Source organism: Vicia villosa, linkage group LG4 (assembly GCF_029867415.1).
Source record: "Vicia villosa cultivar HV-30 ecotype Madison, WI linkage group LG4, Vvil1.0, whole genome shotgun sequence".
In the NCBI taxonomy this organism is placed as follows: Eukaryota; Viridiplantae; Streptophyta; class Magnoliopsida; order Fabales; family Fabaceae; genus Vicia; species Vicia villosa.
Genome location: NC_081183.1, coordinates 195,889,685 through 195,911,330, shown reverse-complemented (window position 1 = coordinate 195,911,330; position 21,646 = coordinate 195,889,685). Strand labels below are relative to the sequence as shown.

The 21,646-nt window shown below is 33.8% G+C and overlaps 3 protein-coding genes across 4 annotated transcripts; 2 read left to right on the top strand and 1 right to left on the bottom strand.

Annotated features, from left to right (window-relative positions):
- Positions 1 to 7,534: 7,534 nt before the first annotated feature.
- LOC131594210 (probable pre-mRNA-splicing factor ATP-dependent RNA helicase DEAH5) lies at positions 7,535 to 10,268 on the top strand. Its single transcript, XM_058866296.1, has one exon. It carries the CDS (start codon positions 7,585 to 7,587, stop codon positions 10,177 to 10,179), a length of 2,595 nt encoding a protein of 864 aa, XP_058722279.1. The 5' UTR covers positions 7,535 to 7,584; the 3' UTR covers positions 10,180 to 10,268.
- Positions 10,269 to 14,501: 4,233 nt separating this feature from the next.
- Positions 14,502 to 16,612, top strand: LOC131596664 (protein SPA, chloroplastic). The gene is made up of 5 exons (XM_058869392.1): positions 14,502 to 14,769; positions 14,875 to 14,958; positions 15,046 to 15,097; positions 16,040 to 16,196; positions 16,309 to 16,612. Exons 1-5 carry the CDS (start codon positions 14,620 to 14,622, stop codon positions 16,328 to 16,330), a joined length of 465 nt encoding a protein of 154 aa, XP_058725375.1. The 5' UTR covers positions 14,502 to 14,619; the 3' UTR covers positions 16,331 to 16,612.
- Positions 16,613 to 17,046: 434 nt separating this feature from the next.
- Positions 17,047 to 20,236, bottom strand: LOC131596663 (L10-interacting MYB domain-containing protein-like). 2 transcript variants are annotated; one of them, XM_058869390.1, is made up of 3 exons: positions 20,137 to 20,236; positions 18,049 to 18,396; positions 17,047 to 17,895 (listed from the first exon to the last, which is right to left on the bottom strand). In XM_058869390.1, the coding sequence occupies exons 2-3, from the start codon at positions 18,385 to 18,387 to the stop codon at positions 17,299 to 17,301; spliced, it is 936 nt and encodes a 311-aa protein (XP_058725373.1). In that variant the 5' UTR covers positions 18,388 to 18,396; positions 20,137 to 20,236; the 3' UTR covers positions 17,047 to 17,298. The 2 variants fall into 2 exon arrangements, with proteins under 2 accessions (XP_058725373.1, XP_058725374.1); XM_058869391.1 differs by having other exon boundaries at positions 17,048 to 17,883.
- Between the last annotated feature and the right edge of the window lie 1,410 nt (positions 20,237 to 21,646).

Genomic DNA, 21,646 nt, shown 5'->3' with positions numbered 1-21,646 from the left:
AATCGATTACCCCCTTTTGGGAAATCGATTTCCATCGCGATATTTGTGTTTTTAGTTGTTTTATGGGACTATTTGGTTCCAACTTGTATTTGATGTATCGTATAAATATTTATCATGTAACATTTTTTGAAACTAATGACATTTATGAATATTCTCATCAATTCCTCTCTCACACTCAATATCTAACTTCATCTTTTCTAATTCTTCATTTTTCTCCATTGAGTCATCTACAAGTTTTGTGCTTGTTCCAACACAACTTAGAGATAAATTTGGGGGGATTCCTTCACCATCAGTTTGAACGAGGAATTAGACACCAGGGCCGGCTCTGGGCCAGGGCAAGCAGGGCCATAGCCCAAGGCCTCAAAAAAGAAGGGGCCTCAAAATTTAAGTTTATGGATTCTGGTAATTAATAAAAATATATATAAAATATCATATATATATTACATTATACCTCAATAAGAGCAAATGGTGTAGTGGTTGGATACTAACTTTGTGATCTCAATTGCACTCTTCCTAGTTCGATTCATGTATCCTTTATTTTGGCAATAATTGTTTTAAGAGTGAAGACTCATTTTGGTCCCTCATAAATATTACACGAGTCAAATTAGTCCCTCACAAAAAATTGACCCAAGTTAATCCCTTACAAAATTTAACCGGATCATATTAGTCCTTCTGCTAATATTTTTCTCAAATCAGTTTTTTCCTACTTCTAAACCGGTTATTTTCATACTTTTAAACCGTGACTGGACTGACACGTTATATTTTTTTTTAAATACTAAATTAATTTTTATTTTTAATTTCATTTTGAAACAGTTATCCATGAATAATATCAAAAAAGTCAAAATTATTTCTTATAAAGTAATTTTTAAATAAGTAATTTTCATGTTTTCTACTAATATTAACAAATTTTATATATAAATTTTAATCTATGAGGTCTCAAATCCAAGTCCCTTCAAGTTAAATGATTTTCACTTTACAACTAAACAAATCAATTTCTATCGTTAATAAAGTGACTATCATTTACAACTAGAAAAATCAATTTCTATTGTTAGTAAAGTGACTATTATTTACAACAAAACAAGTCAATTTCTATTGTTAGTAAAGTGACTATCATTTACAACTAGATAAATCAATTATATTTCTATTGTTAATAAAGTGATTATCATTTACAACTAGACAAATCAATTTCTACGGTTAGTAAAGTGACTATCAATAACAACTAAACAAATCAATTTCTATTGTTAGTAAAGTGACTATCATTTACAAATAGACAAATCAATTCCTATTTTATTAAATTGAGTGTCATTTAATCTGAAGAGACTTAGGTTCGAGACCATATTGATACAAATTTTGTATTTTGTATTTTAAATTTAGAATTGTTTAAGATTAACCACATGAGTCTGAGTTCAACTCCTTATAAGAAACAATTTTGGTTTTTTTATATTATTAATTTATAATTATTTAAAAATGAAATTAAAAATAAAAATTTTAAAAATGAAAATAAAATAAAATCTAACGTAGCAATCCAGTCACGGTTTAAAACTAGGAAAAAACCGGTTTCAAAAAAATATTAACAGAAGGACTTATATGATCCGATTAAATTTTATAAGGGATTAAATTGGGTTATTTTATTGTGAAAGACTAATTTAACTCGTGTAATATTTGTGAGGGACGAAAATGGGTCTTCACTCTTGTTTTAATTGGCCCTTTAAAAGTTTCTTGCCATTTAAGGTTTTTATAAATTATTTAAAATGATCTTTATGATCCTATAATAAATAGTGTAGTTTATTTTAATTTTTTTAATATCAATTTAATACTTTATTATTTTGTTCTAATTTTTTTAAAATTTGAAATAATATTTAAATTTAATGTTATTTTAAACTAACTTTTCATAAAAGATTATTTTTTAAATATATCATCTTAGAAAAATTATGTGATTTTTATTATATTAAAATATATCATCTTAGAAAAATTATGTAATAAAATTCTTTGCCGTTATTATATTTATATATAATTATTTTCTAATTATTAAAAATAAAACTAAAAATAGGAAAATCAAAATTCAAAATCAATTGCCTATTATTTTTTAGATGTCCATTTTTATTGTTCACCCGGAGCCTCTAAATAGTCAGGACCGACCCTGTTAGACACAATTCATTGATATTCGAATCATTCATTGCTGAATAACATAACTAAATGTATTCGATTGTAATTAACAAGTCTTTATTAGTAGATTATTATTAATTTTCATGTTGAGATATAGTCATTATACTTTGCAGAGTTTGTGAATTATGTTCACCAAACTATTACGGTATATATATGTTACATTTTCATCTGATAACAATACAATCATTTTACACAAAATACATAGTTTCTATTTGCTTGAATGTTGAATTTTTTTAAATTCATAAAAATAAATAAACATCGTATATTATGATAGCCAAACAAAAATTTAAATATAATTTATGCAACAACATATTTTTTTTTCACAATATCTTTTGATTTGTTTCCCTGTCTTATTAAACTTCCACAAAGAAAGATCTAAGATGGTTTATTGAATCACTTATGATCTATGATTTACAAAGTTTCAGGCCTTCAAAAAGATGTAGTTTAATTGAGAAATCTATCTGTCATCAACCCATTGTATGTTTTTTATTTATTTGTTAGTTGTTTTGAGAATTTCTTTCCTGTCCTCTCTATGGGGTGATCTCAGCGAAATTCCAAACCTATCTTTGCTTCGGAGATGTATCTCCGAAGTAAAAAAATTTCTAGATTTTTCCAGAGTTCGGAAGTGCACTTCCGAAAACACCAAATGGGAGGAGTTTTCGGAGATGCACTTCCGAAAACACCTTTATCACATTTTAGGGAATTTTCGGAAGTGCACTTCCGAAATATGCAGAAATTGTGTTTTTTTTAATGTTTTTCTTAACAACGTTTAGTCCCGTATTTTTAATTAAACGAAAATGCCGAATAAAATAAACGACATATAAACATAAAATACTAATATTATATATACAAGCCGAATTATATTTACAAGCCGAATAAAATAGTAATAGTGTGCGAAAATGTACGTTAATGTCAAGAAATACAACCTGAATACAATAAAATCCAAGAAAAATTAATCGGAACACCCTACTGAGTATGCCTAACCCTAACGCCCTGGGACCTCCTCTGCCTCCTATATGTCGCTGCATCGCCCGCATCACCGACCATCCTCTCCACCACGACGACTGCCTCTGGACCGCCCTGATCAATGATACCTCGCTCCAACGCGTCCCGCCCAAGCATCTCTATCCGCTGGCATATCGGCAAGAGATCAATGACATGGTCATCCCCGGCATGCTGGTTCTCCAGGATCTCCTCGTATGTTGGCCTAGGAGCTCCGGGAGCGTCGGGTATCATCAGAGGATGTGACACCCGATAGAACCATGTCACGTACCCCTCTACACAATGCCACTCCTGGTGGCCTGCATGCGGCGATACTCCTCCGGGATCAAAGATGCTCCCAGTCCGCAAATATGGCAGTGAGCTCCACTCGGGTAACTGTGTCGGGTGCAGCCTCAAACGGTGACCTCGGCATCATCTGCACATGTCCAAACTGCCGCATGCACCGATCCGGCAGATACCTCATCATGGTGCTGGCCCCGTATGCCAACCAGCCAAAGTATAATGCGATGCGGTCAAATGGCACAACAATAGTATAGTCACTGAATGACATCCAATGAATGTCATCGTGAGCTTTGCGGTCGAGGTACCCACGATATGGTCCCACTGCTTTGTTCCCCCTTTGGAGAACGTATCGGGCGAATCTGGGCATGACGTCATCGTACGCTGGATCAATGGCGAAGCCATGGATGCGGGGGAAGTAGGATATAATCCAGCCCTGAAAGACAAACACGATAATCTATTAAAAATAAATATGAACCATAAATAAATGTGTAACAATTAAAAGGAAAGTTACCGTCAAGAGTGTGGCAGATCCAGTCCACTGCCTGGTCCTCCAGTAGGAGGCTTCATTCAGCTTCTGGTATAAATATACCAGAATAGATGACCCTCAGTTTTATTGGTGAATGGTAGTCAGGTCCATGAAGTAGCGGAAATAAGTCACGTCGACGTAGGTTGCACTCTTGTCCACAAAGAGTGTAATGCCTACCAAGAACATGAACCAGCACCAGAGAGCGCAAGCACGGTGATACTCCATAAATAGGTCGTTACCTGCCTCCTTGGAATCGGCTGCCGCCACCAAGTGGTGCTTATACAGCTCTCTCAAGGTGGAGAACCGAATATGAGCCCCATTTGTCGTTCGGCACTCAAAATCAGCCATATAAGGGTCCATACCCAGATAGATCCCCATCCACTCTATCGCATCGACCCTCTGGATCCGGGAATGGTTCAGCAGCATCCCCGTAATCGGAAAGTGGAGAAGACAATGCACATCGTGCAAGGTGATCGTCAACTCCCCAACCGGTAAGTAGAAAGAAGACGTCTCCCTATGTCACCGCTCCACAAAAGCCCCCTGCATGCCGTGGCTGATGGTGGTATACCCGGTCATGCACAACCCACCTAGCTCGGAAGCAGTCACCACATCATTAGACCAATGCGCCTCTGGTTTAAACTTATCAAAAATCTTCCGCGCGTGGTTCACCATTTTTAGTGTCGCCCTTTCCTGTTACAACAAAAACAAAAACAAAAAGATTGTTAATTAGACCGTGAAGAAAATATGAAATAAAAAGCTAAATAAAAAACAGTTAAATAATAAAGTCGGATAAATTATAAAAAATACCTCTCCCTCCCAGACACGTCGAGCGACGTGCTCGTGGTAGGAAATCACCACGGAAGTGTCCATAGGCCCTCCCGGGTAGCTCTCCTCCTCCCCCTCCTCCCCGTGTGGAGGATCAGCATCAGGTAACTCCTCATCCGCCTCTTGGTATCTCACCTCCTCCTCCTCCACATCCTGACGGGAAGAAGATACCCGAGCCAGCCAACTCCTCGATCGAGATGAGGAACCAGGCTCATCTGTCTGGACGGGTGCTCGTACTCTACCCCGTCCCTGCGTCGATGCCAGCTGCGTCGCCCGCTCGCGTCTAGCCGACGCTTTCTGTGTCTCTCTCCCCTATCTAATTCTAGATGGGTTGCCTGTCATTTTCCTAAAACAATTGAAATCCATAAGCGAACATGTTAGAAGGCGAAACAATCAAGAAAATAAAAAAAAAAACTTTTTGGGTCAACTTCGGAAGTGCACTTCTGAAAACACCTACGACTCCATTTTTGTAGAAAACTCATTTCTTCCCCCAAATGCTTTAAAATCATATTTTTCCTATCTAAACAACCTAAGTGACTAATAATAACTTAACCCTATATCATTTTGCTAATTTCTATCAACCCTAATATGAATTTCAATGTTACAATATAAGGCTGGGAGAACTTACAATTTGGAAGCTTTGAATGTAGCCTTTGAGTAGTCTTTGAAGGTTGTAGAGCAACTTTGGAGAGTAAAGTTCATGTAGTAGGAACCACAAATGGGAAGATTTTTGAAACTTTTTGAGTTTTAGGGTAAAATGGAAATGGAGGAATGCTGTTTTGTTTAAACAGCAGAACGCATATTATTTCGGAAATGCATTTCCGAAATGTTGTTTTCAGAAATGTATTTCCAAAATATTTTTTTACGTAAAGGGGCAATTACGGAATTTCAACGAGGGTGACCAAGAAAAGAGGGGGGGGGGGGTCAATAAAGAATTTCTCTTTGTTTTCTTTTTGTTTGTTGGGTCATAAATCTTTTGTTGTCATAGAACTTAAAGAGTTAGGGCCAACCCAAATAGAGAATTCTACCTGCACCCCTCAGTTGGACCTAACATCCCACATATTATTTATAAAATAAAAAATACTTCTCTTATTTTTTATTAATCAATATTTTAAAAAAAAAATTTACCAGTTGCAAAAAAATCTAACAGTTCATACAAAAACTTTATTTAATGAATAATAACTTAACTTTGTTAAATTAAAACAATAAAGATAAAAGTTGGAGAGCTATGCTTCTAAAATGTGCGGCAGCTGAAACCATATATGAGATATAGAAACGGTAAAAGTTATTGGAACCTTGTAAGTAGTATAAATATACATAAAAGAATTATACACACCATTGTTTACAGGGTTGGAAGCATGCTAAGATTAGAAGTTGTATAGCTAAGATGATGATGCCTTAGATTGTTAGGTTTTGTCTTTTGATATTTTGTGGCTAGATTCTTAGCGATCGCCTTGTGTATTTTGGATTTTTTTAATAATCAAAGTCTTTTTTTATTAAAAATATTTTACATAATAAATTTTGAGAAAATTGGTGATGTAATGACAGTGTAAATTAAATCAATGACGATCATGTGTTCCGCCACATCACGCTTATATTTTTTTAAAAATTAATGATATAGGAGATTATTAGTTTTCTATTGTATAATAGTGTAAAACTGTATTACATTGTTGTATATTCATTAAAACTATAAATTTTATGATGTTTTGTCGAAAGCTACAATGTCAAAGTAGCTTATTAAAGTTTAGAAGTCGACTTTATTGGACTGAGTTTAAGAGCAGTTAGTTGTTGTGTCGAAGCCGAATATGATTTGCTTATTTTGGGCTTGGGTCTAAATATATAATTAGAAATTTCTTAGTATACCTCTATATGGTGAAAAACACCTCTGAAAACTCTAAAATACCTTTCGGATATGCATATTCGAACGCACCTAATTTTTAGTTTAAGTTATTTTTGGATATGGATATCTGAAGTATACAATACTTAATTTTCAGAAATTTTCGGATATGCACAACTCAAATTTATTTTGATTTTATTTTGATTTTATGTTAAAATGATATTTATTTATAATATAATTAAAATGAGTTATTATTAATAAAAATAACTTAAATTTATATTAAAGTAAATTTATGATTTGAAATTAAATAATGAATGTAATAATTAAATTTCGAATTTCAATGGAGAAATGTGGTTAACTTTATTTATTTATTTAAAATTATGAATAATTTTTGGATAAAATTTATATTTTTTAATTGTAACTTTAAAAGTTAAATTTATTTTAGATGAGACTTTAAATAAAACTGGCATTTTTAATTAAATCTTATTTAGTTGTAATTAAAAAAATATTTACATTATAATTAAAGGTTGAATATTATTAATAATTAATAATATTAAAAAAAGACATTTAATATTAATTGAATAGACAACACGTTAATTTCTTGTTAAAAAATAATAAATAACTTATAAATTATAGGGATCATCTATAAAATCTTTTCAAAATAAAATCAAATATTTTTTCAAATAAAATCTTTTCAAAATAAAATCAAATACTTTTTCAAATAAAATCTTTTCAAAATCAAATCTTTTTTCAAATCAAATCTTTTCAAAATAAAATCAAATATTTTTTTTAAATGTATAATTGGGCTTTATACCTTTGGACTGGACGTTAGTAACCTATAAATAGGCATATGACACGCGCAAAAGAAGTTAACAATTTTTCAAAATAGTTTTTCTCTTTGTTAAAAAACCTTTGTTCCGATTCATTGTTATTTGTTGGATCATCGATGGGTTATAGACAAGATTCAAGTTTGGCACTAGGTTTGAAGGATGACATTGGTTCTACACGAACAGAACCACGAGGTTTGAAGTTTGATATTGGTTCTACGTGCAGGCCGATCAAGAGAATGAGCTCTCCTGAGATATGGGAAGCAAAACAGTTGATTGCTTCTGGGGTTTTGAGTGTTTCAGAGTATCCCACTTATGATGATGAGGGAGATGGAGTTATGTACCAAGAGGAAGGCGCTGAGGAAGAACTTGAGATTGAGATGAATGACGATGAACCCGCCTTCTTGCAAGGGAAGAGCAGGTACTCAATGGATATGTCTCCTGTCAAGATCTTTAAGAATCCAGAAGGTTCTCTCGGTCGTGCTGCTGCGCTCCAATCTGCGCTTATAAAGGAGCGTAGGGAAGTAAGAGAACAGCAACAGCGTACCATGCTACATTCTATTCCAAAGGATCTCAATCGTCCTTGGGAGGACCCTATGCCAGCCTCCGGTGAAAGGTGTCTTGCCCAAGAGTTGAGGGGTGTTGGCTTATCCGCCTACGATATGCCACAATGGAAGAAAGATGCCTATGGAAAAACCATTACTTTTGGCCAAAGGTCAAAGCTTTCTATTCAGGAACAGAGGCAGAGTTTGCCAATTTACAAGTTGAGGAAACAATTGATTCAGGCTGTTCTAGATAATCAGGTCTTGGTTGTGATTGGTGAAACTGGTTCTGGGAAGACTACTCAGGTAACACAGTATCTTGCTGAAGCAGGTTACACCACCAAAGGTAAAATTGGATGTACTCAACCACGTAGAGTGGCTGCAATGTCTGTTGCAAAGAGAGTTGCAGAAGAGTTTGGGTGTAGATTAGGAGAGGAAGTTGGTTATGCCATTCGGTTTGAGGATTGCACCGGACCTGATACTCTAATCAAGTACATGACTGATGGTATGCTTCTTAGGGAAATTTTGGTTGATGAGAATCTGTCACAGTATAGTGTTATAATGCTTGATGAAGCCCATGAGAGAACTATTCATACTGATGTTCTTTTCGGATTGCTCAAGCAGCTGGTGAAACGGAGACCTGAGTTGCGATTGATTGTCACATCTGCTACTCTTGATGCTGAGAAATTTTCAGGATATTTCTTTAACTGTAACATCTTTACAATTCCTGGGAGGACTTTTCCTGTAGAAAAACTTTATACCAAACAGCCAGAAAGCGACTACTTGGAAGCGTCTTTGATCACTGTTCTGCAGATCCACTGCACACAACCTGAAGGAGACATTCTTCTCTTCTTAACTGGTCAGGAGGAGATTGATTTTGCCTGTCAGGCTCTCTACGAGAGGATGAAAGGATTAGGTAAGAATGTCCCAGAGCTGATCATTTTACCTGTTTATAGTGCCCTTCCTAGTGAAATACAGTCTAGGATATTCGATCCCGCTCCTCCTGGGAAAAGGAAAGTTGTTGTGGCTACAAACATTGCTGAAGCTTCCTTGACTATTGATGGGATATTTTATGTTATTGATCCGGGGTTCTCTAAGCAAAATGTGTATAACCCAAAGCTAGGTCTTGATTCCTTGGTGATAACTCCAATATCACAAGCCTCAGCCAAACAAAGAGCTGGACGTGCAGGGCGTACTGGACCTGGAAAGTGTTATCGCCTCTATACTGAGAGTGCATATAGAAATGAGATGTCGCCTACTTCTGTTCCTGAGATTCAAAGAACAAATCTGGGCATGACTACTCTTAGCATGAAAGCCATGGGCATAAATGATCTTCTTTCATTTGATTTTATGGATCCTCCATCACCCCAAGCACTTATTTCCTCCATGGAGCAGTTATACAGCCTTGGAGCATTGGATGAAGAGGGTCTTCTAACCAAATTGGGGAGGAAAATGGCTGAATTTCCTATGGATCCACCACTGTCCAAGATGCTACTTGCCAGCGTAGACCTTGGATGCAGTGATGAGATTTTGACCATAATTGCCATGATCCAGACTGGTAATATTTTTTACAGGCCCAGGGAGAAACAAGCCCAAGCAGATCAGAGAAAAGCAAGATTTTTTCAGCCAGAAGGTGATCATCTTACTCTACTTGCTGTTTATGAATCCTGGAAAAATAAAAACTTCTCTGGTCCTTGGTGTTTTGAGAATTTTGTTCAATCACGATCGTTGAGAAGAGCCCAGGATGTAAGGAAGCAACTTGTCACCATCATGGATAGGTACAAGTTGGACATTGTGAGTGCTGGAAAAGACTTGAGCAAAATCAGGAAGGCAATCAGCGCAGGGTTCTTTTTTCATGCAGCTAGAAAGGACCCACAGGAAGGTTACAGAACACTGGTTGGGAATCAGCCTGTATATATCCATCCAAGTTCAGCTTTGTTCCAGAGGCAGCCAGACTGGGTCATATACCATGAGCTTGTAATGACGACTAAGGAATATATGCGAGAGGTCACTGTCATAGACCCCAAGTGGCTTGTTGAATTGGCTCCAAGATTCTTTAAAGTAGCAGATCCTACAAAGATGAGCAAACGGAAGCGTCAAGAGCGTATTGAACCTCTTTATGATAGATACCACGAGCCAAATTCATGGCGTTTGAGTAAACGCCGTGCATGAGTTTCTCTTAATGCAAGGTTGTTGATACAATTTATGTTGTATTTAGTATTAAATGTAACTCTTGTGCTTATATTTATGAATTAAATGAAATTTTGGACATATTTTTGTTGGTGTTGCTCTTAAGACTTAAATTATGATGCATAAAGTTCCATTTTAAATATACATTCTTAATTTTTGACCGACTTTTACTCCCCCAATCACACCTGGCAGAAAAGTTTGTTCTGTACACAAGTTTACATTAGTTGTAACTTGATGAATTTTGTGATTCATTTAAGTTTAGCAGACGCTGTGCTTTATTTATTATAAATAGATTTCACAGGTGAGAAAGCTAGATTTTGGATCAACGCGACTATGATGCATCGGATGATTTTATGAATTCAATTGAGTACATTTTTTTAACTTTGTGCTTAGTTCAAGATGATTCTCATTGATAATGAGCTGACCTATTGATTCATGTCTTATCAACTAATCAAGCTTTTATCCTGTTTGTTTAGTTTTTTAGGATATTAGTTTCCACAAAAATTACCAGTTTGTTCGTACCATGTATTAATTGGTGGCATCAGTGATAGAGCTAGTAACATCTGTAGAATGTAAAACTATGGTTTAGGGAACAATTGTATGTTGTTGATGACCTAAATCCTCATCAAAATACTTTGTAGATCTGTTAGGCATTGTATTGTGCAAATGTAAAGTTGTGTATTAGGTCGCAAAGCAGTTTATATTATAGTGCGAGTGTGTCTGTATGCATAATCAGATTGTGAGTGTGTCTGCTATGCATCTCAATCAACTATGGTGTATCTTTGCTTTGAATTTCCACAGATACAAGCCATTTGAGCAGGCAGTTGGAGATATTCTGTTCATAACCTTGCTCCAAATCCTTGGAATCTGTTGACAGCAATTTTTTTGAAACAGTTTAGAAGGTATCCTTAGCAAAGTTACAACTCATAGAAGGAGAAATTGAGTTATCCTGAGACCTCGTCTGAGATTTCCTCACCTCACACTTGTGCTATAATGATAAAAGAAATTATATTTGTGACTTTGAATGGAGAACCTAAAGTTCAAGAAACCACATCTGATAATTGCATGATGCATATAATCTCTTAAATTTAGCAAAGACATCGTATACTATTACTTTCTTCTGTGTTTTGTGACTGATGATTTTCAATTTCAAAGTCGAATAGTTAAAAAATCTTAATTAATCTTCTTTTATGCGTGATCCTACTAAGCACACGGCTTAAATGTGACTGTTTGACTTGTGAAATACTCATCATAAATATGTGCATTGGCCTTTCTATTCTTGTCTGCATGAAGATGCCATTAAGTGCCTACAGAAATTTAGGATGCTTTAGAAAATAACACAGAAGAAGGTTGATAATTTATGCTGCTTCTTCCTTTTACTTGTCAGTTCCCTTCTTCCATACCAACCCATAGATTTAGCTTCTGTAAGACTGATAAATTTACAACTTTTCAGCTTAAACTACACCAACTTGTTAAACCGGAGAAACCAATCATAGACTACAAAACAGAGATTACTGGTGTCTCTTCTAAAGATATAGAGACAGTGACTCGCTCCTTAGCTAATATACAAGTAATTTCGTTTGTTACAGGACAATCCGACACTGAAGGTGACATATCACACGTCAAAGTTGAACAAGTTTTCAGATGTTTCGAATTCTGAGCAGATGTTTCGGCCTTTGTTGAGTGATGGTACAAGGAGACATTTTTCTTTTATCTTCTATTTGAGGAGATGACTAACAATTTGGATGATGTTGCCTCATTTAATTAAATTTTGTTGCTTTTATATAAATTGTTTAAGTGATTTAAAATGCTTTTAAATTATTTAGTTTGGTGATAACATGTAAGATGAGATTATTTGACAATTGTGGATAATTTTGTGGGAGTGTTAGAGAGTAGTAGGAATTAGTTAGAATTTTAGTTAATTTAAAATGATTAAAATAATTAATAAAATACAAAATAGTGGAATTGTGAGAATGGGGTGAAAACTAGTAATAGTGAAAATGTGGGGGTAAGTGGTGAGAAATGAGAAAGTTGGACAAGAGTGGGAGATTGAGAACAAAGGCTCGAGGGAGAAGAAGAATACCATAACCAAATTTGTTTAGTTGCCAAAAATTCAGGTAGGGGGACTACTTTAATATAGGTGTTATTACATGAATGGTAGAGAGGTATCCTCGCCCTCCTCTAGATTTTTTCTCCATTGTTGTGTTTGATGAATTTTTGAGTGTGATCGTGTGAAATCTGTGATAACCAATTTATGTAATATGAAATTCGTGCTTTATGTGTTGTTGCACTTTATACTTGTTGAATGAGTGTGAATCTGAATAGTATGAACACCATTGTTGTGTATTGAGTTTTATGAACTCTAATGGTGAAAATGTAGTTTATGATTTCTGTAATAGTGTGACGGTCGTCACGAACGTGACAGGCTGACTGTCATGCGTCAAAGACAGTTGACGGTCGTCAGCTGGGTGACGGTTTGACCGTCATGGTCCCCTAACAGAAATTCTCTGCTGATGATCACCCACATGACGGTTTTGTGAGAGCAGAGCGTGACGGGCTAGGTGACGGTCGTGTAGTTGATGTTTCACGGTTGTTTTGGTGTATTTGATGAAATTAATTAAGTTGCATTATTTTGATGATGAAATAATACTTGAATTAATTGCATAATTTCAAATGATGAATTGTGAATATGTTTAAGCAGTGTGATATTGTGATTATAATTATGTATTGTTAAGGTAATTATAATTGATTATGTTGAAGTGGGTAGTTCATAAGGATCTGTTGTGAATGTTGTATTACATGTCCTTTATGGTTAGAAGTGAAACCATAGGTGTTGTTGTTGCATTACTTTGTATCACATGCATCATTTGGTGTCATTGTTGAAAGAGGCGAGTCAAGGGTTCAAAAGTGGGGACCCGAGGTTTAAAAGTGGGGATCCGGTTCGAATGAGGAACTATTGTTGAGTGGATGAGATCAGTAACAAACCTCTGATGTTGAAATCGGTACCACATGCATAGAGTCGAATTGTGAGTCACATTGCATACATAAAGGCTATGTGAATTGATGATTGTACTGTTTAATTGAAATGTGTGTCGTTGATTGTGTTATTTGAGCTACCATTGCATTCATTTACACATTAATATATTTGGGCGTATTATCACCCCTTTATTGTTTGGTTTGTGTTGATATGTGTCATACCCGATTTTGACCCTTCCATTTGATTCATGCCATTAGATTTGGTATGGTTTTATTTTCATTTGTTATCTATCATACCCATATTCGTTTCAAATCCATATTATCCAAATTGCTTTTTTGGTATCCATATCCTAAGTATATCACATCTTTTTCTGCAATCAATTATAAATACACATGTATAAAAATCAATTATTTCTCTCTCTTAAGGATAAATTTTGTAAAATTATACAAATAGTCGATAAATTTAATACTCTAACCAACTTTCTTAACTAACGTAATTTTATCCTTTGTAATTTTTTTACGTTTTTTAAAAATAGTGTATTTTTACAATAGTGTCCTTTGTGATTTTTTACATTTTTAAAAAATAGTGTGTTTTCTTAATTATTAAAAATTTTGTGAATTTTTAGTGAATTTTTGGAGATATTCTTGAGTTTTTACAGGATTTTTGAGTATTGTATGAGTTTTAGAATCTTATAAGTTTTTATTGGATTTTTCAAAATTTATCGAATTTGAATTACATGATTTTTCAAATACACTACCAAATTTTCCAAATTCTGTAAACTTTTATCAAATTTTTCAAATATACTATCAGATTTTTTGGAAATCTATAAATTTTTACTAGATTTTTCAAAAAGTCTAGAAATTTTTATCAGATTTTTCAAAAAATGAGTTTTTACCAAAATTTTAAAAAAATTTATGATTTTTTATCATATTTTTTAGTTACACAATTAGATTTTTTAAAAATCTACGAATTTTTACTGGATTTTTAAAAAAAATTCATTTTAGTTTCTGTTTTTTTTAATCATAAATGAATTATCATATTTTAAGAAAAATTTATAAAATACATACTAAATTTTGGAGTGTTAAATTACTTTTTAAAAAAAAACCCCAATAAAAATACATAGAAATTTTTTTTGCTTATATCAAATTTTTGTTTAATTGTTTTTTTAGTTAAATTTTAACAAGAACATTTTGACTATTATAAAAAAATGTGAAAGATTAAGGTAAATCTAGACAAACAAAAGGAAAGTAAAAAAAGAAATGAAAAAAACACACACAATGGTGCCACGTGGAAGATGAAAGCATGACAATGTGGTTGTGACATCTCCAGAGAGAACACCACTGAATGGATGATGTTTGGAGTTTCATTTCATTCCCTCATCACAACAACATCTCTAACATTCATTCATTCATTCAACTCTTAGTTGAAGTTGAAAGCATTCAAAAATGACTCTTTCTCTCCCTCACTTCCGTTCCTCTTTTCTTTCTTCCCCTCTTAAATCTTTCTCTCCCACTCCATCCTCTAGAAATATCATTATTCAACCAAAACCTACATTTTATCCACGTATTAGAGCTCTTGAACTTGATCAAAACACGGTTTTTCATTCATTCCCTCCTTTTTCTTCTTCATTATCTTTCATTCTTTGTTATAATTATTTATTATTTTGAGTTATGAATGCTTTTTTTCTTCTTTCATTTCAGGTTATAGCTATAACTGTTGGTGTTTTGAGTGTGGCTGTTGGAATTGGCATTCCAGTGTTCTATGAAACACAAATTGATAATGCAGTCAAGTGTTTTTACCTTTTAGTATCATTTGTTGATTAATGTTTTGGGTTAATATTAGTATCTTATTTATTTATCTATTTGTTGCAGGCTAAGAGAGATAACACACAGCCATGCTTTCCATGCAATGGATCTGGAGCTCGTAAGTAGAACCTTTCTCTTCCAATTCATCATCACACTTTATACTCTATAGTTTGATATTTTGACTATATTAGGGAAAAATTTAATGAATAGAGTATAGTTTTAAATTGTGGTTGCGGATGCAATTGCACTACAATGTGCATTGCGACAGTTGCAGCGTGAACTTTGATTGGGAGGTGTTTGAAATACAATGTTGAATGTTAATATTTTTCATAAAATTGAGTTTTGGAGTTCTGTAATTTTGAGTTTTTGATGAAAATACTTGAAGAAGTTGTGTGATGTGGTTCCTAATGTGGCCAGATGCCTGATTTTAAATCACACCGCTATTGCGGTCTGATGCAGTGGAGACTACCGCATCAACAATATTGCGTCCACAAGCGGACCGCATTTAAAACCATGGAATGGAGCATTATTGATTGAGGCATGTCACAAACTAATTTGGAGTTGTTGTAGTTACTAGTTATAGAATGTAGAGTAAGGATAGCGTATGGATTAGCTTCGAATCCAATGGAACTTCTCAATTAGATATGTCTATGATTCTTGACATAGGACAAAAAATTCATATAAGCTTATAAGTAGTGTTCATGGATAGGTTTTCTTATAGGTAGTGTTATTTTTTGTCTTCACCCTCCAGATTTTAGGGAAAAAAGACCTGGTCGGAAGGTAAGTGAAGTCTGACCAATGATTGTTCAAACTGGGATTCGTAAAACATTGTTCATACACATAGTGTTTATGGATAAGTGTTTGTTGAATGTTATGATAAGTTACAATTTTGTTTTTGTTGAAACTTTTTGTGATGCCTATGAATATGTCTGGTTGCATCTTTTTGCTCGGTGCTGGTTACTAGCAGGCATTTGGCTGTGAATGTAATCTGTTCAATTCCATATTAGGTTGATAATTTTTTTTACCAATCTTAAGTATGAAAATGTTACATTTTCGCCAGAGAAATGCAGATTTTGTTTGGGAACTGGCAATGTGACAGTTGAACTTGGTGGAGCTGAGACGGAGGTTTCTCGTTGTATAAACTGTGATGGTGCTGGTTCACTGACATGCACAACTTGTCAAGGTTCAGGAATTCAACCTCGATACCTTGACCGTAGGTACGTATAGGATTCTGCAGTTCAGTTTTTCTCCTCATTATGTATATACTATGATAATTTTGGAAAAGACGTGAAAATTGTTAACACTGCTCTGTATTTAATATTTGATCAGAGAGTTCAAGGATGATGACTGAGACAAGCTAAGATTGAGAGGTGGTGATTTTGGATTTAATCGCGATGTTATTGTACTCATTCAATTTCTTTGATCTCTGTATACACCAAATACAACTAAGAGAATCATGTTGATGTTTTCATTTGGTTTGCATTTTAACCAGTGATATTAGGCCACTCCCTTCCATGACCTATCTTTGTAAAATTTTGGTATTTGTAAACATTATATATTAAATATCCATTTGTAAAGAATGGCCCCCAAGATACTATGCTTAAATTAGTTTCATTGATGTTAGTTCTGTTTCTGTTTTTATTTATTACTTAAACAATATTAGAAGGATGATAAGCTTTAGTAGTCTGCATAGGGTGAGAAGTTTCACCGAATTACTCAAGGTTATTGGTTCCAATTTTGTATAGTCATTGTAACAACAATACTAGAAGCATAATTGGTCTGTTGAGTGAGAAGTGAAAACTTGTCTAGCACCCATGCTGGTGAAAAGTGAAAATTAAGCCTTTTATTAGTAAAGAAAAGATGCCTTGATATGCAAGTAACTAAACCATAAGTATCATGCTGTATACTCTTTCCTTTCTTAAAGAAGAATGAACTAGGCAGAAGTCTTTTTCTTTGCCACCATCTTTGTCATTACAGATCAACTATTTCTGAAAGAAAATTACTTTGCCTTATGCTCGGAAGGCTATAGAATTAAAAAGAATACAAAATAAAATCTAAAGGTTCGATATAAAATGCAAGATACCACTTGTTTACATTTAATTAAAAGGGGTCGAAGATACATGTAGATAAAATGGATCCTCAACATCATATCTGGAGAAATAACTATAACAATCATGTTCAGATGAAATGGCTCTTGTAAGGAGTTGAGAAAATTTGCAAAAACTAAAACAAAATTACTTACAGCAAAACAAAAAGAAGGGTTTACTAAGTCTATAGCCTAAGTAAATGAAGCCAACTTCAAAATGGCATAAGTATAAACTAACGGATGGAACTTTTACTGCATTTTCCTTGCAACCATGCCAGCCTAATCTTGACACTTTTTAACGAAATGAATATCTCTCTTAAATTGGGGTCCTCAAAGAGATCCAGTGCAGAAAAGTAAAGATGTTGATCAATGCCTTGTATTTCATCCAGAGCCTTGATGCAATTTGTTATGGAAAATTTATCATCACTAACACTTGAAACAACTGCCTTTAACCTTGAAACTGAAACCATTTGTAACAAGGCTTCTGCCATAGCATTGCATGTGTCTTGATCCAGACTAGTAGTTTGTGTTTCATTAGGACGTTTCCTTTTCCTATCAAGACAATTTTTTGTCACTTTCTCAACATTTGAGATATTCCCTGGAACGGACTTTGAGGATGATGGATTCTCATAATGAGAGACACCAATTTCTGGACACGAAGTCAAGCCATTAGCATCGATACCGACAGTTTTATCTAACTCTTCATAATGACTAGATTGGGCGTATTTCCCATCTGCGGGCGAGTCTGTGAATATTGAACAGAGCTGCTCATATATCGGACAATCTTTCCCCTTAACTGTCTCATTCCTAGGCTGTGTCTGCACAGGAAGCTTAACAAATTCGTATTAAAATTGGATTTGACTCTTCTAAAGTAAACAAATCAATTTAGAGAGTAATATAAGTAATCGCAATCGTTCATGAGATGATAAACTGCTGACATTACATGCATAAGGAAAATATTATCATAAAAGAACTTTACTTACCCCGATGTCTTCCCACTGATCAAAGCCGATGTAAAGGGGATCATCTATTACAAAGCCATTATTTTGATCATTAGTAGCTTTCAAATTATTAAAGCGTGTTCGAAGAACATCTAGATGTTTTCTCAGTTGATTATTGTTGAAATTAAGGCCGGCTTGCTTATTAAACTCATCACGAATGTGATTCCACGTTTTCTTGTCAAAAACATCGTTTTGTCTGTTCCCAAGTTGAATCTGCTTGACAACCAAGTCTGCAAATATCTTGTCAAGGAATGCTGTCCATCTTGTCCTCGAACGCTCTTGCTTGGGTTGATTACTGGGTTCATGTTCCATATGTTCCATCTGCACCACCTGCACAAATGCTTAAAATTTAATAATTTGTTCAATAAGTTCTCTTGAAAACACTCTTTGCACTATTACACTAAACAACAACAGCAATACCCAAGCCTTATCCCGCTACATGGATCAACTTTCGCCATAATGTTCTATCTAGGGCCATGCTTCTATCCAAATCGTTAATCTCGATATCTTTCGTAATAACTTCCTCTATAGTCTTTCTAGGTCTTTCTCTTCCTCTAGTTGTTTGACTTCTCCCCATCTGATCTACTCTCCTTACTACAGAATCTATAGGTCTTCTCTCTAAAAGTGAAGAAAAAATGTTCGCTAAAAAGCTTATACTACCTTACCCAAGTTAAGATTAACAATTGCATTTTTACCATAGATTCACAACTATCTCATAGGGCACTAAGACAAAAGAGGAATCAAAAGTAACCAAAACAAAAGTTGTCACCATATTTTATTTAACAAGAGAAATTGACAAGCTCTATTATTTTAAGAAAAAAGAGAAATAATAAAGACTGATATGAGCAGTCAGGGAGGATTCAAGAGTTCAACTATGTGCAAATATGAATGAGAACTTAACCCCCAGAAACTTGCATCATAAATAATCTGTTACACTCGAGTTAACTATGCAGATAGAGAGGAAATAAAAAGAAAGAGATTACAAGTTACAACCTTTAATTCCACATTTTTTTGTCTTTTATTACTTTTCTTTATCCTCTTTGCTTGTTTTCTATTTTCTAACTTTTTCTTCATATCATGAAATTGTTATACTATATGAAGAGAAATAGACATCTGATGATATAAAAAGATCTTCAGGAAACATCAAACCAGGAGGTGTAAGGGAGGGGAAAGAAACCCTAATTCAGTACTACGGTACAGGCCTGTTTGGATAAACAACATATTTGGAGCTTAAAGCACAAGTGCTTATCAAAATAAGCACTTATGAAAAAGCTTGCATAAGCTATTTTTCTAACAAAGGATAATAAATTTAAATTATTTTTATATATGCTATAAATTGTTTTCATAAGTAATCTTTGAGAACTTATAAAAATATGCTCAAAAAAGTTTATGAATAATGCTATAAGCTGTTTTAATAAACTCTTTCAAACAGTGTCACAAAACTTATGGCATAAGATAAACTCAAATAAGCCAATCCAAACAGGCCCTTTATATCTATCAACTAAACTCACGCTAATCATTTTCGTTTATAACAGCGAACTCCCTTTATTCTGCATTTCATGGCTCAAATCAGTTAATAAATACAAATACGCAAGTTAACATGCTCTCTTAATACATTGGAAGAAGAAGAAAAAGAAAAAAAAATGTTGATCGAATGCAGAACGTTAAGCCGTCCAATTTCCCGATTAAATTTACTCAATTTACTAGCTTCATTTTTAAGTGCAGCAAATGCAGTTTGGATGGTGATTTCAAAAAACAAGTTAGACAATCATCATCAGTTACTCAATTCAATGTCTACAGGGGAAACATTGACAATGGATTTTACATAAACCCTACCAATTACGGAATTCCGAATTAGAATCGAAATCGCAAAATGTGTAACAATTTGTGCCAAGTGCAATAGGTAATTCCTACACTAACATTACTAACTAGTGTTAACATTTGCAGCCAAACGAAACGTGAAAATTGAAAGAAAAGCTACTGAATATTGAACTGGAATTAAATATTCAACCAAACAATATAATCTTGATGGCATTAAACCCTAATAATGAAGGTTTTGAAATTGCATACCTCGTCGAAACGTATGAAGAATGTATTGTGGAAAGAAAATCAGCGAACCCCAGGAGAGATGAGTGAGTGTCGAATTATGCACTGTGCTGATAAATTTTTTTCTCTCCTACTCAATTACAACAAATCCAATTAAAATAATTAAATTTTAATTAAAATTAAAAACTTTTTTTATTAGTTGTTTCTAACACTAAAAATTTTAATTCATAAATTTTTTTCTTATTATTATTAATTATTATGTGTTTAATATATTATATTAATTTTAGAGAAAATGAGTGATGCACTGACACTGTCAACCAAATATTTTATTTGATTTAAATTTTATTATAATAATCAATTTTATTAATTAATATATATTCGTTTTTGAATTTAATTAATTTTTTTTGGTTCACCACTAATATTGATTCATTGGATAGTCTAGTGATTTCAGCCTCTCCCGGTTATATTTGCGGAAATCGAACTGTAATTCTCTCTATTAAGTTCAACGTCACAACCATTGAACCAACTAATGGTACATGTAATATAAGTTATTTTGTTAAGTATGTATCTCATTTGTTTTACATATAAATATAAATGAAGTTTTAATTTTATTTTTTATTATGATTATAATTAGTAGATAATGATGTTTTTTTTTTCAATATTTATAAAATACCTATATTTATTTGTTAATGTGATTGAGTTTGTTTTAAGATAAACGAACGAGTTCTTTCGATGCGTTTCAGGAATTTTTAATACGATGAGTGAGAATAATCTGTAATATTAGCACTTCAATACTAAACTAAGTAAAGTTTCTAAAATGTAGTTTGAGAATGAAATGAGATAACACATGTCATCAAAATCTTTTTATGTCATGTGATTGAAACTGTCCCCGTCAAAGGAACATTTAAGAGGTTAGAATTAGGTATCTCGTGTTTCAAGGAAGCTTCACATGTCCATTTGTCCTACTTGGTGAAGTTCTAGATTGACCCTTCGTAATTGTGTTTGTCGCTCTAGACCTTTGATTGGCTCGAAACAATTGTCCCATAAGTCATTGTTGTTACTTGGTAGCGCAATGATTGAGGTTGTGTGACTGCCCTCAATTGTTGTCTTATGCTCCTCAAACAAACCTTTACTTTGCCGAGGTGGAAGTGAAATAGTTTGGTGAATGTGAGTAGGTAGTCTTGGAAATATGTGCATTAAATTTCAGCCTCGTGATTGAAATGTTCCGTAACGCTATGTTAATGCATGGCTTTAGGTCCCTATAGTATAAAGTTGCAGAGTACTCGAGTGCCGTTACGACTTTGAGGTTGATTTTTCATTGTTGATTTCATATTCTAAGTCTTACTTCATTATGGATCATAAACTTATCGCTTTCGTCTTCTTATATAAGGATGATCCCTTACTTTGAACAATTCTTTCACTTTCTAACTCAAGCTTTCTACTTCTCGCAAATTTCTATATGCTCTTCCTTATATTTAAGCGATACTGTTTAATTTGTTCATCCACCACTACTTTCCTGATTTGACATTCCTTT